Source organism: Choloepus didactylus, chromosome 3 (assembly GCF_015220235.1).
Source record: "Choloepus didactylus isolate mChoDid1 chromosome 3, mChoDid1.pri, whole genome shotgun sequence".
Taxonomy (NCBI): Eukaryota; Metazoa; Chordata; class Mammalia; order Pilosa; family Megalonychidae; genus Choloepus; species Choloepus didactylus.
In genome coordinates this window covers 200,310,643-200,337,304 of record NC_051309.1, presented here as the reverse complement: position 1 = coordinate 200,337,304, position 26,662 = coordinate 200,310,643, and the positions used below count along the sequence as shown (strand labels likewise).

At 37.1% G+C, this 26,662-nt stretch overlaps 1 protein-coding gene across 4 annotated transcripts in view; it reads right to left on the bottom strand.

The window, feature by feature from the left end:
* PRIMPOL (primase and DNA directed polymerase) overlaps positions 1-26,591 on the bottom strand; it is a 72,643-nt gene extending 46,052 nt beyond the window's left edge. For 2 of the 4 annotated variants that reach the window (XR_005216006.1, XM_037831096.1), the window contains exons 1-6: positions 26,226-26,588; positions 25,287-25,349; positions 10,571-10,806; positions 8,819-8,916; positions 6,552-6,681; positions 2,128-2,275 (exon numbers count right to left, since the gene is read on the bottom strand). Coding sequence is in view for 3 of the 4 variants with exons in the window: in XM_037831096.1 (XP_037687024.1) it covers positions 2,128-2,275; positions 6,552-6,681; positions 8,819-8,916; positions 10,571-10,750 (556 nt within the window). In the remaining variant the exon portion in view is untranslated. Of the gene's footprint in view, positions 1-2,127; positions 2,276-6,551; positions 6,682-8,818; positions 8,917-10,570; positions 10,807-25,286; positions 25,350-26,225 lie in introns of all 4 variants that reach the window. The other 2 variants (XM_037831098.1, XM_037831097.1) reach the window with 1 other exon arrangement.
* Between the last annotated feature and the right edge of the window lie 71 nt (positions 26,592-26,662).

Sequence of the window (26,662 nt, the reverse complement as noted above, 5' to 3'; positions counted from 1 at the left end):
ATTAGACTATCCACTGCTTCCCAAATTAACCTCATATCTCCATCCTTTTGCTCATGCTGTTCCCTCTAATAGTAAAGACTTCCTTACCTTTGCCTACATGATGTAATTTTATTCAAATGTTATGTTTTCAGAAAATATTTGTAGCAGAGACTGTTAGTTATCTACTAAATTTTTATTTTCCCCTCCTTCACTAGCAACCGATTCCAATTTTAAGCTTTGTGACTACAAGTCACAGAGCAGACGTAGGGAGCAATTAGGCATCAAAAAAGTATCTTGCTTGGGAGTCTTTTACTCCTTGACAAGAACCTACTTGACATACATTCATTCATTCATTCATTCATTCAGCAAATATTTATTAAATGTCTATTTGTACTTATTGCTGTTGTACTGACAATATAATTATTATTGAAAATATTATTACGTACTAAAGTCTGGAAATACAGTGATGAATAAGAGACAGTCCTTGCCCTAAAGAAACACTAAGTGGAATAGACAAGAAAACAAACAAACAGGAAATTACCTCAGGAAGTGGTTAAGTGTTTGACACAATAAGTACTGGGTGCAATCTGCAACCCAGAGGAAGACCTAACTTAAGTCTGGGGTTTGGAATGTGACAGAAAAACCTTCTCACGGGATGTGATGTATAAACTGTCTTAACAGAACAGCAGAGCTTCTCCAGAGGAATTGAAGGTATGTCTGATCAGACAGCAGCATCAAAAAGTGCAAAGGCTCAGAAGAAAATGGCCCACAGAGGAAGCCAACTAAAGGATTGAGAAAGAAGGGCACAGTGCTAAGAGATCAGGCCTCATTTTGTACTGTTTTCCTGAAGGCAGTGAATAATCATTGAAAGGTCTGGGGTGCACAAGTGGTACGATCACTCTAGCTAGCTGACTAAATAAATAAGTCGAGAGATACAAAGAGATCAAAGACAACACGAACATTTTTACTTGGGTAACTGAATGGATGGTGATACTGTTCACTGATACAGATATCACAGGAGGAGGAACATGTTTGGGGAAAAGATGAGGAGCTCATCTAGGACATACTAAGTTTCAAGTGTCTGCATGGGGATGTTTAATAGGTAGTTGGCTCTATGGGTTTGAGTCTAGGAAAACATCTGGACTGGAGATAAAAGTTTGTGGGTCAGTAACAGGCAGATCATGATCTAAGCCATGGGAATGGAGGATCACCAAGGATAAGGATAGAGAGTGAGTCAAAGACAGAGTCTAGGATTAATAGTATCTATGGAATGACAGAAAAAGACAGAAGGAAAGCCCAGTTAAATAGAAAACAGGGAGACATGGCAGACGAGGTCACTGTGACCTAGTGTTAACCTTCATCTGGCAATTAACTATCTGATTTTATGCCAGTCCTTTACTGACTATGTTCATCCCTTTTACTCCTAGTGCCCTTGAAACTGCCGGACACCTGTAGCTCTTGCATTGATAACCTGTTACCTAACTTTAGTCAGTAGCCTGCTGTTTGTACTTACATAGAATATCTGCCCTAAACCTGCTCTGATAAACATCAGGATTTGGGATTCTATTTAAACTTTGGTTTTCGGTGTTCCATTCTGCCTATTTGTTTTCTCCTTGACTTGACTTCTCAGTTTTATACCTGGGCCTGTGCCTCTAAATGCCCAGTCCTGGAACAAATACACTGATTACACTTTCAGGTTTTCACATCTAGACTTCCTCTCAACCTGAAGTTCTGCCTGGAACAATAAACAAGCCTTCCTTGATGTGGCCTGGACCCAAGTCCATTCCTCACGCACTAAAAGCTAAGGCAAGGTCAAAGAAAAGGTCATAATCCAGATCTGAAGCATCACAGATAAGACTAAAAAATGGAAAGACCTCTCATGGATTATCCAGAGAATTTCTGAAACAACTCAGTGGGAGAAGAAACCAGTAGCAGGGCATGAATGGCCAAGCAATATCCATGGCAAGAGGTGATAATGCCAAGGATATCCTGAATAGGTTACTGTGTCTAGAACAAGAAGATAGGTCTAGAGCTAAGGGCGAATTTTGAAAACATGAAAAACCTACTAAATATTTACAAAATTTCAAGAGAAATAGAGAAATGAGTTTTTAATGTAATTTCATATGTTTTTTGAAACAGGGTACTTACCAACATGAATGTTATTTTTAAATGCCACATCATGGAGTTGAAATATTAAATGGCGGCTAAATTTTTCATCAGTGCTAGAATCCAAGTTGAAAACATCTTCAGCTGAACAATTAACACCGTAAATTTCATGAAGTGCTTTACAAACATGCTATAAACACAAGTAAAATGCAAATAATTTATATTTTAAAATTTATTTAAAAATGTTTCTATGACCAAAGTCTATTCAAATATCTTGATGCAATTTTTTTAAAATTTTGGTTTACTATCAGAATATTTACATCGTAATTTTATCAAAATACTTATGAATTGAAATATCATTTTCATTATCATACATGTTTATATTCAAAAGTTCATAGGCTGGTAGGATTAAAGTCATCTTAGAAATCAAACAATTTACCGCATACATTAATATCCTCTACAATCAAATAAAAATATTTTAAGCAACTCTTTAAATATCTATTAATTGAAAAGTCACTAATTCTTACTTTGGTATAGTTTAAATTATCAGCAAGTTCCATTATATTTTTTTAAATTATTTTATTTATCAAATAAAAAAAATTTCCAAACAAAACATAGCAGAACAATGGGAAAAACAAATATCCTGAAATAACTTCATTCCTTCCAATATACTACCATACCATAAGAAAATTAAGGAACCTCATTTATATTAATCCCCAAACATACCTCCAAGAATAGGACCTCTGTGGCTAGTTGATATTTATATTGAAGGCAGTTATGCAGTACAGTAAGTAAGCAAGCATAATGTCTAGAGATGAAACTAGGTTTGAATTCTAGCTTTGCAACTTACCAGCTCTTTAAGTGTGGTCAAATCTAAGCCTTATTTTCCTCAACTGCAAAATGAGGAAACAATAATAATAATAATAATACCTAACTTTTGGGGTTGCTGTAAGTAGTAACGAGAAAATGAGATTAAAGAATTAGCACAGTACCTGGCATGATGTACTAACTTAGGGCTGTATTACTTAATGTGCGGCCTTAAGACAAGTCACTTCTCCCTAAGCCTTAAGCCACAAAGAACTACCATACGGGGTTATCTTGAGATCAGCAAAAATGTTTGTAAACTGCCAAGTACTTAGGCAACAATAGCTATGCAAAAAATTGTATTTATTATTAATGTTATTGTTGGCATTATTATGGTACCACACACCCCTTAAATGCTCTGATCTATTCTTCAGTAAATTCTCACTTTCTCAGAGAAGCCTTCCTCAACTTCTCTATCTACATCAAATTTCCCCCATATACTCTCTTTTTATAGTACTAAAATAGCTGTAATTTTACATTAATTTTTTTGATATTTTGACATTTCTTTCCTCTGTATTACAGAGGCTATTCCCCAGTATCTGTTGTCTCCTTTTATAGAAATAGAATCCCAAATTTTAGCTAGATACATGGCTATCCAGAATAAAGACTACATTCCCAGACTCCTTTGCAGCTAGGTGTGGTCATGTGACTAAGTTCTGCTCAATAACATGTGAGCAGAAGGAAAGTATACCATTTCCAAGTTATACTTTTTTTTTCCCCCAAGTTATACTCTTAAAGGCAAGGAGCATGCCCTCTAGATCCCCATTTTCTATGGACCTAGAATGCAGATACAGTGGTGGTGAATATCTTGGACATGTAAATAAGGCAATATATTAAACTATAAATTGTACGAAAGCAGAAACCATGTCTCTTTGGGTTTATCATCGTATTCCTAATGCTGATACTTAGTAGATACTGAAAATATTTGAAAGATGAATAAAGTCCAGTTCTGTACTCTGGAGCAGCACAAAATTAATTTAATGACTTTAGGTAATACAAGTAACAGATTCTCCTAAATTCTCTCTACCAAGTTAAACTTTAAATGAAATTTTAAGCTATCTAAATAAAGTTATAAAATCCAGAAACTAAAAATAAATTATTGTTTAAGGACAAATACTGTTTGACCTCACTTATATAAATAAACAGAATAAACAAATGCATAGAATCAGAAACTAGAATACAGGTTACCAGGGGTTGGGGTAGGGGGTGGGAAATAGCAAGTTAATGCTCATTCAGTATAGCATTTCTGTTTGAGATGGTGGGAAAGTTTTGGTAGTGGATGGTGGTGATGGCAGCACCACATTTTTAATGGAATTAATACCACTGAATTGTATATTTGAAAGTGGTAAAAATGGGAAATTTTAGGTTGTATATATGTTACCAGGATAAACATTTAAAGAAAACAACATAGAAATGTACAACACAAAGAATGAACCCTAATGTAAACTATGGAATATGATTAATAGTATGTTAAGTTGTGTATTTATAATAATATTGTTTCATCAATTGTAACAAAAGTACCTACACTAATGCAAAATGTTAATAACAGAGAAAACAGCATGTGTTGGGGGGGTGGTATATGGTAACTCTGTACTCTGTACTTTCTGCCTGAATTTTCTGTAAATCTAAAACTGCTCAATAAAAAATAAATAAAATTTTAAAAATAATAGATGATTTTTTAAGCAATGTTCCTGTCTACATATTTTATAAACTATATTAGCACCAGAATTCATTCTAACTGGCAGTGGTTTATTAAAATTTGTCAGTTAAATCGCTGAATCAAGGGACATTATATATTATCAACAGTTATTTATTAACCATCTGTTAAATTAAGATGAGCCAACAATTTATGCCTCCTTACACAGAAAGACTCAAAAGAAAAAATACTTAATTATCAACTTGGTACATTACTAAAAGAAATTAATTCCAAAAAATTGCTTATAAATGCATTATATTAAGTAACATCCTAATAATTCTAATAATTTTTCTATCAACATAGTAACCATATTAAATAAAAATACTCAATAATTTTGAACCCCTTTCTATAACATTTTCCAACTTTTGCTGATGACAAAGATTAGTTGTTCAAGACTTACTTGGATAATGTGTGTAAAGAATTAAAAGGAAAACATTCTAAAGACCTGTATGATCTTAGACACACCAGTGCTCATTAATCGATGTTACAAATGGGGTTTGCATCAGTGTTGATTCCATTAAGAATATTTCTAGTTTCTAATACAATGTGGTACTTATTAACATGTGAGCAGAAGGAAAGTTGAACATATTAAAATTGAACATATTAAAGTGCCACTGAAAAACTCTGAATCTTCATTCCTTGTCAGCTGCATTGAGCCTACACGATAAAACCAATCTTAGATTTTAGATATGTATTACATGCCAGAGAAAGTCAATGTTTACAAATAATTGAAAACATAGTTTAAAAAAAACACAATTTACCAAGTATGATGAAATAAAATATTTAAATCTATTTTTATGGGTCCAACGGCTATTGTTTTAAAAAATACAACTTTTTGTGTTTTGTGTGTGTGTGTGTGTTTTTTTTTGGGGGGGGGTTAATTTGTGTAGATTTCTTCTGCTTCAAAGCCAGGAGAAAGATAAACTAATAGTCTGTGATTTTAAAGCAACATTTACATACACTTTGAATAAATTTAAAATCAAAACATGTAGATGTCAACATAATTAGCAGATATCCTTTACATCAAAAAAATTTAATTTGGATATTTTTTAAGGTTATCAAACAGGTTGCCTAAAAATCTACAATTCAGTTAATTTCCAAAAGAAAAAATAGCTAATCAATGAATGTTAATATCTAGTTTGAACCAAAAATATAGTCATTACAATTTTCATACAATTTACTGCAATAAATCTTAAAATTATTTTTGAAACATAGTAAGAGACCTTAGGTTATACAAGCCCACATCATTCCTTCTGTTAAGCAACTTCCTGGTTGACAGTGTTGAATCAAAAATACATAAAAAACCAAACAATTCTTTTCTCTTCATTGAAAACAGCAATAACTGTATTTCTAGACTAGGTTTTCCTAGTAACTGGCTGTAGGACCTTGGATAGGAGTTAATCTCTCTAGGCCTTAGTTTCCTCATTTATGGAGGTACGTGATAAAATCACTTCCAAAATTCCTGCCAGCTCAAAAATTCTGATACTATCTTTGTCAAAAGTTTTCTTGAAGTTCATCTTAGTACCCAATTTTTGTAGGAAAAATTACCTTGCCTGCCTTTTACCAAAGCCAGTTATTTGTAATGGAAGTCAGATAATTAATACATAATTTAAAAACACAGAAAATTCCCCAACTGTCATTTTTCTCAGAAGTTTTTTTTTTTTACCAGATGTAGTGATACTACAAAGTATATGGACATATACTAGAACCTTCCTTCCCTTTTGCAGTTTACTCACAGAAGTAACATTAAGAAAAAAAAGTCGTAGAAGTCAAAAGAAAGAGTAGCAAGGAAAAGGAGAAACACAGCACCTATATTTACATATGTGGAATTCACTTAATGAATAATAGAGAGAATAAAGAGATGTATGGATAAATAAAAGGGGAAAAGCTTTAGTCTGTAACTTACCTTAATGAGTAATGCAACCATCTGTTTCCCATCAGTTCCTGGATTGGCAAGTTTGTTAAATTCCAAATCAAAATAAAGCTTGCATACAGCATTTTCAGGAATAACTTCATAGCAGTGCAACAGAGTTTTGCTAAATTGTATAATTCAAGAATGTTAGGTTTATATCTTATATATTTTAAATGATACAAGTAGATCTTATATCCCAAGATACTGTTTTAGCTATGCTTTAACTACATAAAATAACAAAAACATGATAAAGAGAACTGTTGACCGTAGTTTTTATGACTCATAGTATCAAGAGTTTTCATCAAATAAAATATAATAGTCACATTCTGTAATATTATTTAACTGGAAAACATGGTCAACCTCAACTGTTATTTACTCACAGATGACTGTGATTGTGTGTAACATCTCTATATTTGTTTATGGTGTCTTTCTCAAATTGGTATTTTAGGATCATTTATTCCTGAGGCTCCATGAATTTTCTCCAAGAATTTTTAAATGTTGTGTTTCCATTGGAAAGATATTTTGTAAATGGATAAAAAAATATTTTGAATCACCTGACTTCCGTGAGCTTTCAACATTCATGTTTGCAGTTACAATCTTGCTCACATCACAAGGTATGTCTTTGACATAGGTTAATAAAATACATGCTGACTGAACAAATAAATGATAATAGCATTCTTTACAAATAAAGAATCTGTAGTAATTTCAACAAGGAAAAGTGGTGGGGGGATTGCATCAACATCTGGTACAGGCTGTACAAGAACACAAAACACACGTGCACACACACACACAAGCGTGCACACACGCCCTGTAGCAATCAGTCCCATATTTCTATTGAAAGGTGAAAATTAGTTTTGGTAAAACATCATCTGTTACACTATTTTAATTCAACTCTAATTGGTATTGCATGTATATAAATATAAGCAAGCCTAGTTTTATATTTGAAGCTAAGCAGCATTATAATAAAAATATTTTAAGTCAATATAGGGCATCTGTTTTAATTTCTTGCCATTTTCATCTATTATGTAAGACTGCGAATAACTTGAACGGATCATTCAGTTAAGATTAAGCAGCTCTTTATTATTGGAGAATTAACAATGTAAGTATTCATTTGTGATGAAGAGTACAGTTTAATATTTGTTTACAAAAGAGAATCTTTGGAATTCTCTTTGGGTAATGGAGGGATAAATAAATGTATACATATACTCAGTCGATAGTCATTTTCAGATTCTGTATTTTTGAATTCACCTACTTGCTAAAATTTACTTATAATGCCAAAATCAATACTTGGAGTACTTTCATAGTCATTCATAGACATGTGCAGGGCAGCAAAAATTTTGAGTCGCCCGATGTGCATAAACATAGTTGAAGTCAAACAAGGCAACTAATGCTCTGCCTTCTTACTTCAACTCTCACACTGTAACCAAGTGTCCATTTCATGGTATATTTATGCAAGTTTTTTCACATTCTTATGCTTTTTGATGGTAATTTCATTGTTTAAAATGGCCCCCATGTGTAGTACTGAAGTACTGTCCAGTGTTCCTAAGTATAAAAAGGCTGTGATATGCATTCTGGGGAAAATAGATATGTCAGATGAGCTTTGTTCCACCATGAGTTAGAGCGCTATTGGCTGAGTTCAATGTTGATGAATTCAACATCTTATTTAATGAACTCCAATTCCCTGTGCCCCGATGCAATCTGATTAAACTTACTTAAATTTATGTTCAGCTTTGTTTAAATGTTGCTTTAAAATGTTCTGATGGCAATGATACTGTTTCTAGATGGTGTTAAATGGGAGCAATCTGTAAAAGGGCAGTGAAATGAACTGCTGAAGGAATCACTGGATGCAAATTTAAGGAAGAAGCAAAAGATATAAGGTGCCTTGAAACAGAAGCACCCATAAAAAAGATTATGTATTGATCAGTTGAGGAAATGTTGTGACCTGAGGCTCTGAGAAATCGAACCGTTTTTCCCTTAGAGGCAATGGTTCAGTATTACTAGTTCAGTGTTTTCAGAGACTTTATAGAACATAATTACCACATAACCTTGACTATATGTGGTTTTCTTCTAACACCAGGCGAGATAATTCAAAGTTGCTATAACAAGGGAATTCCAGAACTCAATTTTAAAATTAAAGGATTAACTAATTCTGTGGTCAAGAATTATGAAAAACAATTCAGCCTGTATTAATTTCACAAAAATTACTAGACAGAGGAAATGTAACTTTAGCTTAATGTGTTTTTCTTTCATAAACTACCTACCGGGATTTATAGTAAAACCAAAGTTGAGCATAGGTTGTTACGACGTAAATACGCTGTCCATCTCCAACTTTGCATTCCAAAGCAAATACATGAACATCCTTTGTAAAATAAAAAATATATTCAAAAAATTAAGAAAGCACAAAATTCAACTGCAACTATTAAATGTTCATAAAGAATTTCACCAAATTTTAGAAATCTGAAATTTGAGCATTTGTACTATTAAAAACAAAAAAAATAATCGTTTGATCTAAGCCAATCAAACCCTAATTATTTAATTATTTATATTTAATCATCAAAGTAATACATGTTCAAGGCAGAAATGATTAGAATATCCAGATTTTAAAGAGGTTAAAAAAAAAAGGCTAAAAACTCTTTATTCATTCACTCATTTGCCTTCCTATTATAGTTTTATTTGCTAATTTATTAAATTTTAAAAATTTATTTTTCAAAACTACCTAAACATTATACATGATTTGTGCTAAGATTAAAGAAATTCTCCAGTACATACAAAAAGTATATGTGGGAACCAATTTTTTATAGGTTAATTACTGCCACACTTGATTAAATATAATTGTGTCTGCTGCTGTAAGTTTCTTTTAATAAAGGAATATGCACACAAATTCTTTTTGTTTCCACTTAAGAGTAGCTATTGAGCCTATAAAGGAACCAAATTTCCCTTTTCATATGGAAACCATAGGAGGACTCAGTTGCCTGGTTCTACAAAAAATCTTTATAAACTAGTAATTGGCAAGTCAAGCAATCATATTCCTCGATCCTTCTTTAAACCCAAGTTAAAATGAAGCAGCTTTCAGTCAATATTTTAATTTCTGATACCTGAATCAGTTACACAAAATGAGTAGGAAAGTTTTTTCTTATATTTTCCAAACTATTCTGATGAGATTTGATTGAGCTTCTCTATACTAGGGAAAGAGGGAGTTTCCATAGCACTTATATCTTTTATATACAGTATCAATGATCAGAATCACAATATATTTATGTTCGATTTCATATATGCATCTTATCTTTCCATTATACTTCTTTATATTTCCCATCGGACCCAACAAAGGATGTACAATATGTATCTACCATTTAATTTATTAATTTTATTTAGCAGCATGACCTTTGTGAGGCTGGCATTTAGCAAGCAATTCTTTCTCCAACTTGCCTAGTGCATTGGCACTTATGATGATAAATCAAGTCTACTATTCCAAACCACAAAAGGAAATAGTAGAAAGAAAAAAATACATGTCTGCTTTGGCACTATGATTTAAATTTAAGTTCTAAGGTAATTCTAATAATTTAAATATTATTAAATTCTAGTAATATTTGAGACATTTTGTTTCCTATCACTTAAATTCAATTCTATTTTGTCCCTAAAAATCTCATACTCCACTCATTCATTTCTTCACATTTCTGTGGGTATTATTTTAGTTTTACTCTTACACTTTAGCCATTCTATTATTTTTCATTCCATGGCTTCACTTAAATGTCATTAAAAATTTTTAAAAATAATTGGTACTAGGTAAGTCATTCTTTTCATGATTAATATAAATTAAATGATTAATGATTCATAGGGAAATTTTTCCCTAAATTATGTGATACTAAGACTACAATGAAATTCTCATGATACAGTACATATTGAAGACAATAGACTTCAGAAATCTTAAATTATAGTAACTACAAAAAGGATTGTGCTGAATTAAAAAAATTAAATAAAAATTAAAAAGAAAAAGATTGTGATGAGGCAATTACCTCTTTACAGCTTTTAACAAAATTAAAAGCTTGTGTTTGTCGATGAAATAGTTTCCAAATGGAGGGTGGTTCCTCTGGTTTGGACAACCTTGGTCGATAAACGGAGGACAAAGGTTTCCTCTCATAATAAGATGCTCGCTCTTCAATTTGCTTCAGTTTTGCTTCCCATTTTCTTTTCATTGGCTCAGAACTATGGGAAGAATAAATTCTATCCCATATAAATTTTCTTTCAATTACTATTAAAACAAAAACAAAAGGGGCATAAATTTCTTTGTTTAGAATATATTTTGTTTAGCAAAATTTCAAAACTCAAAGCTTATTTCCTTGTTTGCTTTGTATTTTATTCTTTCATGAAGTTTTACTGAGGAAAGAGAGCAGGGCTGGTTATTAGAAATTCTAAGATCCTGGCGTTTCCATCTAATAGTGCTATGACTTGGACAGGTTAATAAGCTCCTTGAATCTTCGTTTAATCAACTGCAAAGGGGAAGATTAATATCTTAAATACTTCATGTAGTTATTGTGAAGATAAATGTGATAAGACATAAGAAAATGCTTTGTAAATTCCAAAGCCTCATATAACTATAGGTGTTTTCTATATCATGATGTTTCTTATAACCATTTTCTTAGTGCAGAGTTTGTTTTCAGGCACCCATCTGCAGCTCTTAGTTCCCCTGCTGCTTTTATTCATTGTCCCCTCTTCTCTCCCAACACAGCTTTTATTTGGGAGGATAACTAAGCATATGAAAGGAAATTACAATATTGGCTGGTTTTGATTTTGGATGTCCGTGATAATGGATGATTTTTATTTCCATGTGCTTCCATGTAAGCTATGTCAAGGTGAAGGGAGCCAGGCAATACTTTCCTAAATGAGATTATAGTTTACTTAGAAAGGAAAAAGAATAGGTTTTTAGAAGGGAGAAAGCTTCCACTGTAGATTAACAATGCATACGAGAATGCTCTCAGGGCATTGGTGGGAAGACAGTAAAGCAGGGAGCTCCAGGACTCAGTCCTTCCACCAAAACGACTATTAAACAGGCAGGAACTGTCTGAAACAACTATTTTGAAATTCTGGAGGCCATAAGAACACTGTAAAGCATTCAGGGAAGAGCAGGAGGAAGAGGCTGAAAAATTCTGGTAAAGAACAGTAAATTTCTCTCCCTAAGAGGTGACTACTGCTGCCCACCCCACAATCTCACAGCAGGCCGCCATGGGATCCAGCCCCTGGCTAGCCTGCTCATGACAGAAAGGGACATAAAAATCCTCTTCCCCAGGACCAGGGGTGGGCACAGCCAACAATGATCACAGCTTTTGACTAGCAAATTAGGATCACTGGGGGCCCGGCTCTATTGTTTCAACCCACCCCAGACAAAGGCAGCAGCAGCAGCCAATGTTTCAACTTGCCTGGACAAAGGTGACAGCAGTCATTGTTTTGACCCTCCCTGGACGGGGGGCTGCAGTGGCGGGGGTGGAGACAAAGACACTGTGCTTCCTCAGGGGTACATTTGCTGGGCAGTCCAGGAAGCTCAGCTTTAGGAAGCTGTTGGAGAAGCTCTTGGTGTCCTTCCTGATGCCCTTCTAGGGGCACTTTGGAGCCAGTCTGTGCCCACTTTGTGGGTTCCTGGTCCTGTTTTGGCTGGGAAAGACTGATGGGGAAAGACTGACTTGGGAAAGACCTCTCTGGCATACCCCTTTCCCAGAATTTCCTCTCCAGGCAAAAAGAGCTTAAGACAACATAAGGAGTGTAAAAACTCCAGAGGCAGACAGTCAGGCCCATGGACAGACAGGCTCACTGGCTTCAAACACCCAGGAGAGGGAGGTCTGTCTCTTGAAAAACAGAGGGGACAACCAAATTTCTATAAACAGGGGAACTCCAAAACACCTAACAAGTAAAAGCCCAGGACAAGACAGAGGCTCAGAAAGACAGGGAAGAGAAACATATACTACATTCTCTTTGGGCAGACCTCCCTGATAGGAGGGCTGAAGCACAAGAAAGTCTCTGTCTTATCACCAGTTGCTTATAAAACAAGAAACAGGCATCCCAGGGAATAAATGCCAGGGTTAACATTTAAAAATATTACAATGTATAGTGTGCAACACAAGAGTACAAGACAAACAACGAGACAGGAAATGATGGCCCACCCAAAGGAAGATGAAAAAATCCAGAAAACTTCATCAAAGAAGCAAAGAATATGGAAATACTGAAAAAAGCCTTTTAAATAATGATCTTAAAAATGTTCAAGGAGAGGAAGGAAAATACAGAAAAAGAACTAAAGGATTTCAGGAAAACAAGGAATCAGCAATATGAGTCCTAATAAAAAGACAGAACAATGGGAGTTAAAGATCACAATAACTGAAATGAAAAATTCCCAAGTGAGTTTCAGTAGCAGATTGGAGTTGGCAGAAGAAAGAATCAGGGAATTTGAAAACAAGATACTTGAAATGATTCAAGCTGAGGAGAAGAAAGAAGAAAGAATTATTAAAAGCAAAAATAGCATAAGTCACCTCTGGGACACCATCAAGCACAACAATATTGAATTATCGAAGTTCCAAAAGAAGAAAGAGAGAAAGGCGCAGAAGAAATAGTCAAAGAAATAATGACAGACAACTTCCCAAACTTAGCAAAAGACATTGACTATGCACACCCAAAAAGGTCAGAAAACACCAAACAGGATAAACAAGAAGAAAAATAAACCCTGCCATACATTGATCACACTATCTATACATGCATCTATGTAAAGGATAAGGAAAGAGTTCCAAAAGTTGCAAGAGAAAAGTAACATGTTACATACAAGGGAGCCCCCATTATACTGAGTGCCAAATTCTCATCAGAAACCATGGAGACGAGACAGCAGTGGGCTGAAATACTTAAGTACTGAAAGAAAACAAAGGACAGCCAAGAAATTTTATATACAGTGAGACTTTCTTTCAAAAATGAGGGAGAGATTAAGACATTCTCAGGTAAACAAAAGCTAAGGGCATTCACAACCACTAGACCTGCCCTACAAGCAATGCTAACAGGAATTCTTCAGACTGAAAGATAGTGGTTCAAAACAGCATAAAGAAATAAAGACCTGCGATAAAAGTAACCATTTGGGTAATTCTAAATGCTGGAATTATTGTAGTATATTGTTTGGTATGTAACTCCACTTCTTTCTACAGGGGCTAAAATGCAACTGCTTAAAAAGTAATGATTAACCTATGTTTTTGGTCATATAATGTACCAACATATAACTGGTAACTGTACAAAAACAAAAGGTGGGGAGAGAGAGGGTATTCCAACCCAGATTAGCCCTCAAACCAAAGAACACACCTGGCACAGTTACCCATGAGTTTAATTAGAGACTTACACACAGAAGACAAATTTTCCCAATTGCGGCAGTTCAGGAACAGTGAAGCTGGCCTTCCACACAGAGACAGAGAGCAGTGCCAAGGGGCGTCCTTTGTAAAGATTTGTGACAACTGAGTCTCTCACAAGATTTCATTACTGCAAGGTCTCGTGACGTCTGGTTACAATGGGATCTCGCGAGGTTTGGTTACTAACAGCGATTAGGGGAGAGAAGTTTTAATGCTTCCTACCTCCCGGGGGTGGGGCCTGTTGCCTGGTCATGTAGATGGCTGTGTGTTTCTCAGTAATGGGAGGAGGGGACAGGGCCCTGGGCCTTTAAAGAGGGATACGGGAAAAGGATATGTGCATGCTATTGAAGTTGGTTTCAAACCAAATATAACTGCTACATATCCAGGATGTTAAATTTTAACCCCATGATAACTTCAAGGAAAAGAGATGAAAAACACATCCAGATAGAAATGAAAAGACACTCAACATGGTACAACATGAAAAATAAAATAAATATAAAAATGAGCATTAATGGAAGTGAGTGACAAAAAAAGTTATGACTTACAAAGGCTAAAAAGCAAAATGGCAGAAGAAAGTCCTGTATTAGTAGTAGTTACTTTCAATGTAAATGTATTAAATTCTCCAGTCAAAAGGCAGAGATTGGTGGACAGATTAAAAAACATGGCTTTAACATATGCTGTCTGCCAGAGACTCACCTTGAATTCAAAGATGCAAGTAGGTTGAGGGTGAAAGGATTGAAAAAAAATAAACCATTCAAGTAGTAACCAAAAGAGAGCTGGGGTGGCTATATTAACATCGGATAGAATAGACTTCAAGTCAAAAACATTTGTGAGGGACAAAGATGGTCATTACATATTGATAAAGAAAAAAATTCAACAGGGCAATGTAACAGTTACAAATATATATGCACCTAACAGCAGAGCCACAAAATATATGAAGCAAATACTGAAAGATGTGAAAGGAGAAACTGACATTAATAGCAGGAGACTTTAATATAGCACTCTCAAGAATGGATAGAACATCTAGTCAGAAGACCAGTGAGGAAATACAAGATTTGAATGATATTCTAAACCAACTAGACCTAATGACATATCTAGAACACTTCACCCAACAAAAACAGAATAAACATTTCTCTTGAGGGCACATCAATCATTCTCCAGGATAGACCATATGTTGGGTCACAAAACAAGTCTCAATAAATTAAAAAAATTTAAAAATATTGAAATCATACAATGTATCTTCTCTGACCATAAAGGAATGAAGCTAGAAATCAAAAACAGAGGGAGAAATGATAAATTCACAAATTTGTGGATATTAAACAACATACTTTTAGACAACCGATGGGTTAAAGAGGAAATCAGAAGCAAAATCAGGAAATATCCTGAGGTGAATTAAAATGAAAATACAGGATACCAAAACTTATGGGATGAAGTGAAGGCAGTGCTGGGAAGGAAATTTATAGCTCTAAATGACTACGTTTAAAAAGAAGACTTCAAATTAGAGTCCTACTCTCAAATCTGGGAGAACTAGAAAAATAAGAGCAAACTAAACCCAAAGCGAGCAGAAGGAAGGAAATAACAAAGATTAGAATGGAATTAAATGAAATAGAAAACAAACAAACAAACAAACACACAATAGAGAATCAACAAAACCAAATGCTGGTTCTTAGATACGATAAATAAAATTGACAAACTATTAGCCAAACTGACAAAGAAAAAAGAGAGGATACTAATAACTAAAATCAGAAATGAAAAGGGGAAAATTACTACTGACCCTGCTGAAAGAAAAGGACTATAAGAGGATGCTATGGGAGATCAACCCAAGATGGTGGCGTAGGGAGTTCTAGAATTTAGTCCGTCCTCCAGGGCAGCTAGTAAATAGACAGTAATTGTCTGACACAACTGTTTGAGGGCTCCGGAAACCAGAAGCACATTGTAAACCAGCCAGGAGTGAGTAGAAGAAAGTTACTGATAAATTGCAGTGAAGAGCCATAAGTAAATCTATGCTGTGGACGCTGGTGCCCATCCCCCACTGGCACGGCAGGGTAACTCGGGAGTCACTCCCTGGCTGGAAATAGAAACCCTCTTTCCTAGGATTAAGGGAAGGAGGATTGGGCCAACCTCCAATTGGGGCCTTTGATTAGTAAATATGGACTGCTGGATACCAGCTCAGAGCACAGATAAATTTACTCAAGAAAGAAAGAAACTGGCAGGTTCTGTTCCAACCTCACTCCCAGCAGGGGAGGAAGCAGGACACAGAGGCTTCTCAGGGTTGTAGAGCTCAGTTTGCTAAAGGACGGCTCTGCCCCAAGAAAAGGGGGAGACAGGGCACCGACCCCGCTCTTGATTGGTGAACTCGGGATGCTAGTCTCCAGCTCTGAGACCAGCTACATTTTGTAACCAGCTGGCAGTCTCCACTTCAGTCCTATCCCAGGCAGGAGTGGAAGCAGGGTTGACTGAGAGGCACAGTAACCTCTTGGGAGGCAGACAGGTCAGTGAAGAAATTACAAGAGAAATCAGTAAGTATCTCAAGGCAAATGATAATGAGAACACAGCATATCAAAACATATGGGATGCAGCAAAGGCAGTGATGAGAAGGAAATTTATTGCACCAAACACCTATATTAAAAAAGAAAAAAGAGCTAAAATTGAAGACTTAACTGCATACCTGGAAGAACTAGAAAAAGAACAGCAAATGAACCCCAAAGGAAACAGAAAGAAATAACAAAGATTAGAGCAGAAATATATGAAATTGAGAACAACAACAACAAATAGAATCAACAAAACCAGAAGATGGTTCTTTGAGAAAATCAGTAAAATTGACGGACTTTAGCTAGACTGAGAAAGAAAAAAAGTGAGGATGCAAATAAATAAAATCAGAAATGGAAGGGGGCGGGGCATTACTACTGACCCCACAGAAATAAAAGAGATCATAAGATGCTATAACTGTATGCCAACAAACTAGACAACTTAGAGGAAACAGACAACTTCCTAGAAATACATGAACAACCTACACTGACTCTAGAAGCAGAAGATCTCAACAAACCAATCACAAGTAAAGAAAAAAAGGAAAGCCCAGGAGCAGATGGCTTCACAAGTGAATTCTACCAAGCATTCCAAGAAGAATTAATACCAATTCTGCTCAAATTCTTTCAAAAAATTGAAGAGGAGGGAAAGCTACCTAACTTATTCTATGAAGCCAACATCACCTTAATACCAAAGCCAGACAAAGATACTACAAGAAAACATTACAGACCAATCTCTCTAATGAACAGATGCAAAAATCCTCAATAAAATACCTGGCAATTGCAACCAACAGCACATTAAAAGAATTAAATACCATAACCAAGTGTGTTTTACCACAGGTATGCAAGGGTGGTTCAACACAAGAAAATCAAGTAATGTAATACAACACATTAATACATAAATCAAAGGGAAAAAAACACGTCATCTTGGTTGATGCAGAAAAGGCATTTGACAAAATCCAGCATCCTTCCTTGATAAAAACACTTCAAAAGATAGGTATAGACAGAAACTCTGTCAACATTATAAAGGGCATATATGAAAAACCCACAGCTAACATCATTATTCAATGGTAAAAGACTGAAAGCTTTCCCTCTAAGATCTGGAACCAAATAAGAATGCCCACTGTCACCACTGTTATTTGACATTGTGTTGAAAGTTCTAGTTAGGGTAATTAGGACTATCCAGTAGATAAACAAACTGTGGTACACACACACACACACACACACACACACGATGGAATATTATGCAGCTGTAAGACAGAATGAAGTCATGATGCATGCAACAATGTGGATGAACCTTGGGGACATTATGTTGAGCAAAATAAGCAAAAAACAAAAGCACAAATATTGAATGGCCTCACTAACATTAAACTAATTATAATGAGCAATCTCAGAGTTAAATTCAAGAGCATAGGTTATCAGGAGATAGACAGAGGTAGAGATTGGGCAAATGATGTTTAAGGAGTACAGAATGTTTAATAAGTTTGATTGTAAATGTTCAGAAATGGATAACACAATACTGTAAGTGTAATTAACAACACTGAGTAAGTATGCTTGAAAGAGGAAGCCTAGGCTCGTGTATGCCACCAGAAAGAAAGCTAGAGGATAAAACTTGGGAATTATAACAGTGAAACCTAGAGAGGAACAATGACTGTGGTTATTGTACAAATATAAGAAAGTTTTTACATGAACTAGAACTATCAAACTAGAACAAAATGTAGGGAAGCAGCTTCAAGACCTTGTGTTAGGCAGTAGTTTCTTAGACTTTACACCCAAAGCAGAAGCAACAAAAGAAAAGTGTATAAATGGGACCTTATCAAAATTTAAGTTTTGTGCCTCAACGGACCTTATCATGAAATAAAATGACAACCTACACAATGGGAAAAAATATCTGGAAACCACATATCTGATAAGGGTTTAATATCCAGAATATACAAAGATATCCTTCAACTTAAAAGACAAACGACCCAATCAAAAATGGGCAAAAGACTTGAACAGACATCTCTCCAAAGAAGATATACAAATGGCCAGAAAGCACATGAAAAGATGCTCAACATCATTAGCCATCAATGAAATGCAAATCAAAACCACAACGAAATACCATTTCACACTCACTAGAATGGCTTCTATTAAAAAAAAGGAAAATAAGTTTTGGAGAGGATACAGAGAAACAGGAACACTCATTTTGTTGGTGGCAGTGTAAAATGGTCCAGCCACTGTGCAGGTATATACCTGCAAAGAATTAAACGCAGGGACTCAAACAGATGTTTGCATACTGATGTTCATAGTGGAATTATTCACAATTGCCAAAAGATGGAAGTAATAATCCAAGGGTCCATCAACCAATGAACAGATAATAAAATAAGCTATACAGATACTATGGAATATTATTCAGCCATAAAAAGGAATGAAGTCCTGATACATGAAACAACATGGATGAATCTTGAAGACATCATGTTGAGTGAAATAAGCCAGAAATAAAAGAACAAATATTGTATGATCTCTCTGGTTTGAAAACAATTGGAAAAAGCAAACTCACAGACTCAGGAGCTACAATATAGATTACCAGGGGATGGCACAGGCATAGGGAATCGGAAGTTAAGGCTTAAAATATACAGGGTTCCTACTCATAATGATGAAATGTTTTGGTAATGGATGGTGGTGATGTTAGCACAACATTATAAACACAAATAATAGCACTGGAATATATATCTAAATATGATTAAAAGGGGAAATGTCAGGTTATATATAAGGTAACAGAATAAAAGTTTTAAGAAAAATCCATGGAACTACATTACACATACCCTAAGTTAAACCATGGACTTTAATCAATAATACAATTATAAAAATATGCTATCATCAATTGTAACAAACATTCCACACAGATGCAAGGTGTTGGTGGTGGGTGGTATATGAGAATCCTGTATTTTATGGATGATTGTTCTGTAAACTCACAACTTTTCTAATAAAGAAAAAAAAAAACTTTAAGGCCATAAATTCCTTGTCATTTCTCCCATTAGGAGATGCAGTTTAACCCTTAAACTGCCTACTCCCATATTGTCTGGGCTTAGCCATGTAACTTGCTTTGGCCAATGGGACACTAACAAGTGAACCAAGCAGACATTTAGTAAGTCCCTACACATCAGATTTTGTGATCCTGATACCAGAGATTGTCATACTACAATTCTAGCCTCAGAGAGGATGAAGGAACAGAGGCACCCCAGCTAACAGCCAGCACCAACCGTGAGATATGTGACTTTAGTCATCTAGCTATTATCTGAATGCAACCACATGAGGAGCCAGTGAGTCCTGGTGAGACCTGCAGAACTGCTAAGCTGTTTTTAAGCCATTAAGTTTTGAGATGGTTTTTCTGCAGAAATAGATAACTGATAAAACTTCCCTCTTTATTAATAGCACCTATGTGGAAAGAAATACATTAGGTTTTTTTAAGTGAATCAATACTAAAGCATTTGAGGGTAAATTCCTATTTATCTCAGGCAATCCTCTTCCAGTACTTAATGCTTATCAAGTTAATAAATATTGTCTTGAGTTTTGGTACAAAACTTTGAGACAACACCAAACTCACCATAAAGGATATAGTTCCTGGAAGGAAAAATAGAATTACCCTAAAAGATTCAAAGAGTGTAGGAACAACATGACAAGCGTTGTTGTTGTCATTTTAAAAAGGCATAGTATCTGTTTTAGTTTCCTGGATACTAAAACAAATACCAGTTACATGAGTCGGCTTAAACAATGGGAATTTATTGGCTCACAGTTTGAGGGAGGAGAAATTCAAAATTGAGGCAACAGCAAGGCCATGTTTTCTCCCCAAAGACTGTGACATTCTGGGACTGGCTGATGGCAATCCGTGGCCCTTGGCTTTTCCGTCATACAGTAATGTACATGGCAGCATCTTCTCCTTTCTCTTCCAAGTTCCAATGACTTCCAGCTTCTGTCTGCTCCCCATGGCTTCTCTGTCAATTTCTTTTGCATATTAGGATGTGATGGTTAGGTTCATGTGTCAAGTTGGCCAGGTGATGGTACCCAGGTGTCTGGTCAAGCAAGCTCTGACCTAACCATTACTGCATGGTCATTTCTGGCTAGTTGATAAACCAGAAGGCTGGTTTATTAAATCATCAGTCAACTGACTGCATCAGTGGCTGATTACATCAATGAAGGGTGTGTCTTCCGCAATAAGAGAATTCAATCAGCTGGATTTAACCCAATCAGTTGAAGACTTTTAAGAGAGAAGAGAGAGGACTTTCATTTCTTCTTCAGCTAGCCACCCTCTCCTAGGGAGTTCATCGAAGACCTTCACTGGAGTTGCCAGCTCACTGCCTGTTCTATGGAATTTTGACTTGTGCATCCCCACAGTTGCGTGAGAAACTTTTATAAAATATCTTATTTATAGATATCTCCTATTGGTTCTGCTTCCCTAGAGAACCCTAACTAATACATAGGACTTCTGTTAAATAGGATAAAGGCCCACTCTTGTTCAGCTTGAGCACACAGAAACTGCTATCTTTATGGGTTGTATTTACAAATGGGTTCACACACACAGGACTAGGGGTTGGGCCCTGATCCTGCCTTTTGAGAGGGATATGATTCAATCCCTAACAACCCACCCTCAGAACCCCAAAAAGACAGGTTCTTCCTACATGCAAAATACACTCATTCCATCACAACATCCCAAAAGCCTTAAGCCATTTTAGAACAATGCTAAGTATAAAGTGTCATGAAAATCAGCAGGAGTGCCAAGTATTCAACAAGTCTTATTGTAAAGGTTCATAGATTATAAGCTCTTACAGCAGTCACATCTATTCCTGAGTTTTGACTTTCAGTATGTACAGTCAGCTTACTTAAACATCATAGTTGCAGCGAACCTAGAATGTGGAATGAGATCTTATTATTCTGTACAGGTTAATGTGATACCCTGATGCACTCCAGAATATTCTGGGCAGAAAATAAAAAAGTATTTGCAAAGTCCCATGAGGGACTGGGGAAAAAATGTGGAAATATTAAACTTCCTCACCTGGGGAACTCCTGATATTCTCACAAGCATTAGGGAATCCCAATTTAATAAGCCAAGCCTAGATCTTGGGGCTTGTCCTTACGACACTTATTCCTGCAAAGGAGAAGCTAAGCCTACTTATAATTATGCCTAAGAGTCACTCCCAGAGAACCTCTTTTATGGCTCAGGTGTGGCCCCCTTGTGTCAGCCAACTCTAAAAATTAACTCACTGCCCTCCCCCCTACATGGGACATAACTCCCAGGGGTATAAATCTCCCTGGCAAGGTGGTACACAACTCCCAGGGATGAGACTGGCCCTGGCATTGTGGGATTGAGAATGCTGTTTTGACCAAAAGAGGTAAAAGAAATGAAACAAAATTAAGTTTCAGTGGCTGAGCGATTTCAGATAGAATCAAGAGGTCATTCTGGGGGTTATTCTTACACATTATATAGATATTCCTTTTTAGTTTCTAGTGTATTAGAATAGCTAGAAGGAAATACCTGAATCTGTTGAACTGCAACACAGTAAACTTTATTCTTGATGACAACTGTATAACTATATAGCTTTTATGAGGTGATCATTTGATTATGAAAACCCTGTGACTGACACTTCCTTTACCCCATGGATGGGCAGATGAGTAATAAAATAATGATTAAAAAAAAAAGACACGATCACTGCTCAGCTGTGCCCCCCATCCTGTTCTTCAGGAAGAGGACTTACCTGTACCTCTCTGTCCACAGCACCCAGCCAGGGACTAGACTCTGAGGTGGCTCGTTTTGAGAGTGGCGTATGGGCACTGGCAGCTACGATGGAGTGAGTTACTCAGTTCTTTACCACGGTTTCTGAGCCACCTCCTCCTGCTGTTCCCTGGATGCTGTAGAGTGCTCCTGTGGCCTCCTGAGCCCCAGAACGTTTGTTTCACACCATTCCTGCCTGTCCACTAGCTGTTTTGGAGGAGGAATGAGTCCTGGAGCTCCCTACCTTGCCATCTTCCCGGGATGTCTACCTCCTCAACTAAGTGCTTTCATGTATGCTATCTTGATAACTATAGCTTTACAGGAAATCTTAGCATGAGATAGTGGGAGTCCTCCAATTCTGTTTCCCATTTTCAAAATTTTTTGATTATTTTAGTTTATTTGATTTTCCACATAATGTACAGAATCAAGATTTTGAAAAGCATTGCATTAAATCTATCGAGAACTGGGGAAAAAAAAATCAGTAAGGGTGTGGTCCATCCTGGGCATAATTCCTGCCTGTGACTCTGTGAAACCCAGAAATCAGGTCATCTGCCCTAATATACAAGGGTGGAACAGGCAGAGGATAAGCATTCCCATTGCAGAAGGAAGGAATTGGAAGGAAAACAAGGTTCATGACTCCTAAACAAGTGTGAAGCCCAGCAGAGCAAACTCCTTTAGATTTCAAGGTCTGAGAGTCATCTATGGATTGATGTTTCGTCCTCTGGGCCTGATGGAGTGGCAGTCCCACCCCTTCCAAGCACTAGTGCAGTGGCCATGCTCTCCCTGAACACTGGGGTGAAGGCCCCGCACTGTCTGAGCATCTGAATGGCATACGCTCCACCATCTCTGAATATTGGGGTGGCAGCACCCTCCCTGAACAACGGCATGCAAGGCCCACCATCTCCAAATGCAGGGGTGGACCTGCCGTTTTCACACATGTAGGGAGGCCCACTCTCTCGGCCCCCACAAGACTGCATTAAAGATTATGGCTTTTGGAGGAACATAATATATCTAAACTGGCACACTTCCTGAAAGCTCAGGTTGGTCCCTGAGAGAGCTGCTTCCTGGCCCTATTCTCAGACCACATTATCTGGTTAGGCTGAGAATTTAAAAAATCATCAATTGCTGGTTTCTTCATGTTTAAGAGTTCGGTTCTCAGCCTATCCCTTTCCTTTTGCCTTTTATTATAAGCTGCCTCACAATTTTTCCTGCCTCTACCCATTACCCAATTCCAAAGCTGTTTCCACATTTCCAATTTCCTTTGCTTATAAAGACTTCAGCCATTTAGGATTAAGTAAGGCTCATCTTGGTTCAGTTTAAGCACACCCTAACTAATAACATCTTCAATAATCCTATTTCCAACTGGGTTCACACTCAAAGGACCAGGGGTTGGGTCCTGATAATGCTTTTTGTGGGAGACATGACTCATTTCCCAACATTACCCATAGATTTCAAGTTTGATTTTAACCATAACAGATCTAAGAATGATTACCCTCTCAGAGTCACACCTAATCCACATGAAAATTATAAACCAAGAAAAAAAAACGTAATTCCAAATGTATAAATATAAATTTCATAACAGATATACCTGGAAAAGGAATATAATTCATAGGATTGAGGAGATGAAGCAATTTTTTTTTAAACTGCTTTAATTTTTCAACACAAAGTGATATAGCTCCTTACTGCTAGATAGATTCTGAGTATTCTGGTTACAGAGAAGTTCACTTTCCTCTGTGATGTGTATTAACTTTTAGTAAAGTCCACTGATAACTTAATGAAGAAAATAAACAGAGAATGCCATCAGATTTGAATTATAACTGCTATCTCACCAATGACTAACTAGGAATATCCTCACAGATGGTCACACAGCACTGAAACCATTATCAGGACTTTGTCAAAATCTTGGCATGATCATGGGAATGTGTCATTCACAAAAATTATGGAGTCACAATGGAAAACCCATTTAAGAATCACTCGAATGGGGAAACCACAAGCTCCAACAGAGGATGTTCGGTAGATTTTTGTGTCCCTATGTTCTGCTACACAGCTTCAAAAATTTAACAACTGGGGTGAGGGTTAGAAGACAACTGGGGCTTGAACTATTTGAGCAGGGACAGCTGTATGATTAAAAAAAGAGGAAATGAGAGCAGGAAAGCATCTGACATTCTGGTTTTACACTATCATATCCCTTATCCCTGGGTTTATGCCCAGACTTGCCCAGCTATGCCATTTGATGGCCTGTCAGCAGGCAACAGGACTAGGGGAGCATGTTCTTCATGATCACTGGCTTCTAGGGAAATCCGAAGCCTGCCCTGCCAGGTTCTCCCCTGCCCACTTCTCCTGGCTTCTTTCATCTTATGTCATCACTGGTAATTCTTATTTCCAATTACAACTTCTCCCTCTGCCCTGAAATTAGATTCATTACTATTTTGTCTTTTCTGGTGTTATTTGTTCTGTCCGAGTATTTATTATGTTCCGGTATTTGGCAATGGTTTCCTAATGTTATCCACTTACTGGCTTCTTGGAATGCTTTGATACTATTTCTCCAACTACTGGTAAAGTTTTCATAGCAAAGTATATGACTAAAATTAATTTGTAGTAAAAATCATTTTACAAGTTTACTTTCTACGTGAATAAGAAGAAAGTAAAAAATTGACCAAGTTGTCTTTTTTTTTCCATTTCAGTCACTTCGCCTGTCTATGCTTGAACACAAATAACTCATATTTCAATTCCCCAAAGCCTAGTATAAGGGATAAGAAACACACGGCAATGTACTGTTCTTTTCCAACTTTTCCCATCTACCCACCCACCCCCAGGATCTCCTACACAACCACAATGACTGTCAGACTAATCCTCCTTTAAATCACTTTAATAACTTTTCATAGGGGCATTCATTAATGATTCACAACATCACTCAATTCACGCTTTATAGTTTTTCCTTTGGAGTGGAAATTTCCCTTCATCATCTGGCCCTAAATCACTTATACATTTTATTTCTCATTGCTCAGCCTTCTCACCAGCTAAATGATAATAACTATGCCTTGCTCCTGGCTCAAGCCAAGAGCCCTTTGGTAAATATTACTCTCACCTGGAATGCCCCAGGTTGCCTTTCTCTGTCTTCCACTTCTAGGCACAGATCAAGCTTTGCCACCTGTAAACAGAAATTACCAGGATGAGTCAAAAGACATTACCTCCAGTCCACTATTTTGCAATAATTTAAGTTTCTCTAGACTAAATTAGAATAACTTACATGAAAACAGAAAATTGCTGCCGGTAAGTGATCGCGTTGGTAAGAAAGTTTAGCATAGGAAGGGGCTTGGGCATCAGAATGGATGAGGTGAGGAGGACCTGTTTAACTATACTTGTCATCTCTTGAGAATTACTGCCATCCTGAACCACTGTTATGGCTGACAGTGGATCCTACTTCTCAGTTTTGTTGTTTTTTTTTTTTTTTTACAGCAGAAAAAGGAATGCAAACCATTGGTTCACTCTCTGGGAAGGATCAAGAAAGGCTTACGTTTTATTCCTGGGATCTTAGTTTAATTCCCGTCACTGCGGGAATTAGCAAGTGCAAACAATTTAACCTCTTTAGGCCTGGGTGGGGGCTGGAATTCCTACCTCGAGGGTATGTTGAAAGAATAAAACAAGAAAATATACTATAAAAATATAAGAGCACAGAACAAGCACACAGCAAATGGTAGCCATATATATATCTATATATATTTATGTACAGAATACAACCCCTTATACCGAGGCAAAAGTGTTGGGGGTAAGCTAGTTCTCGACATGAGGTTCCTGACTTGGTGTCGGAATGTCATTAAACTTCTCAAAATTTTGTGCAGAATTTCTTGCTCCTGTGTGTTGGTATATTGTTCTGGGAAAACTATTCATAGTTTGCATCAAGGTCTGAAATTAGTTCGTGTCCCAAATTAGCTCGGGAACCAGTTAAGGCTTTTGAAGTAGGGACAGGGAATTAGGAGTAACCCAAGCAAGGGCCTCAGGTCATTTGTGAAGAAAGAGAGATTACCAGTCCGGGTCCGGCCTGCTCCCTTCCTCGCGAAGGTCAGACTAGGCGTCAGGCCAGGCCTCGTCTCCGCTTCTCTCTGCCCCGGGCCGGGTACGGCCTGTAGCTCGCTCTCAGTTCACCTCCAGAGCCCGGCGCTTAGGCTGCAAGCTCCCGGGTCGTCAGCGGAGAGAAGGACCTGCCACCGTGGAGGGTCGAGACTTCAAACTGAGCGCGGGGGCGCGCCCACGGCGCGGGGCGCGGCGGGGTGGGAAGGACTAGCTCGCGCCAGGCCCGGGGGTAGGAGACGCCCGGCGGCACGTGCCGAGGGAGGGGCGTGCTGGGCGGAGGGTCGCGAGCTGGAGGCGCGCAGGCCTGGAGGGGGTGGACTTCCGGAAGGCAAAGGATGTGTTCGCCGGCGTGCCGGGGGCGGGGCGTGCGGGGCTGGAGGGACGTGTCGC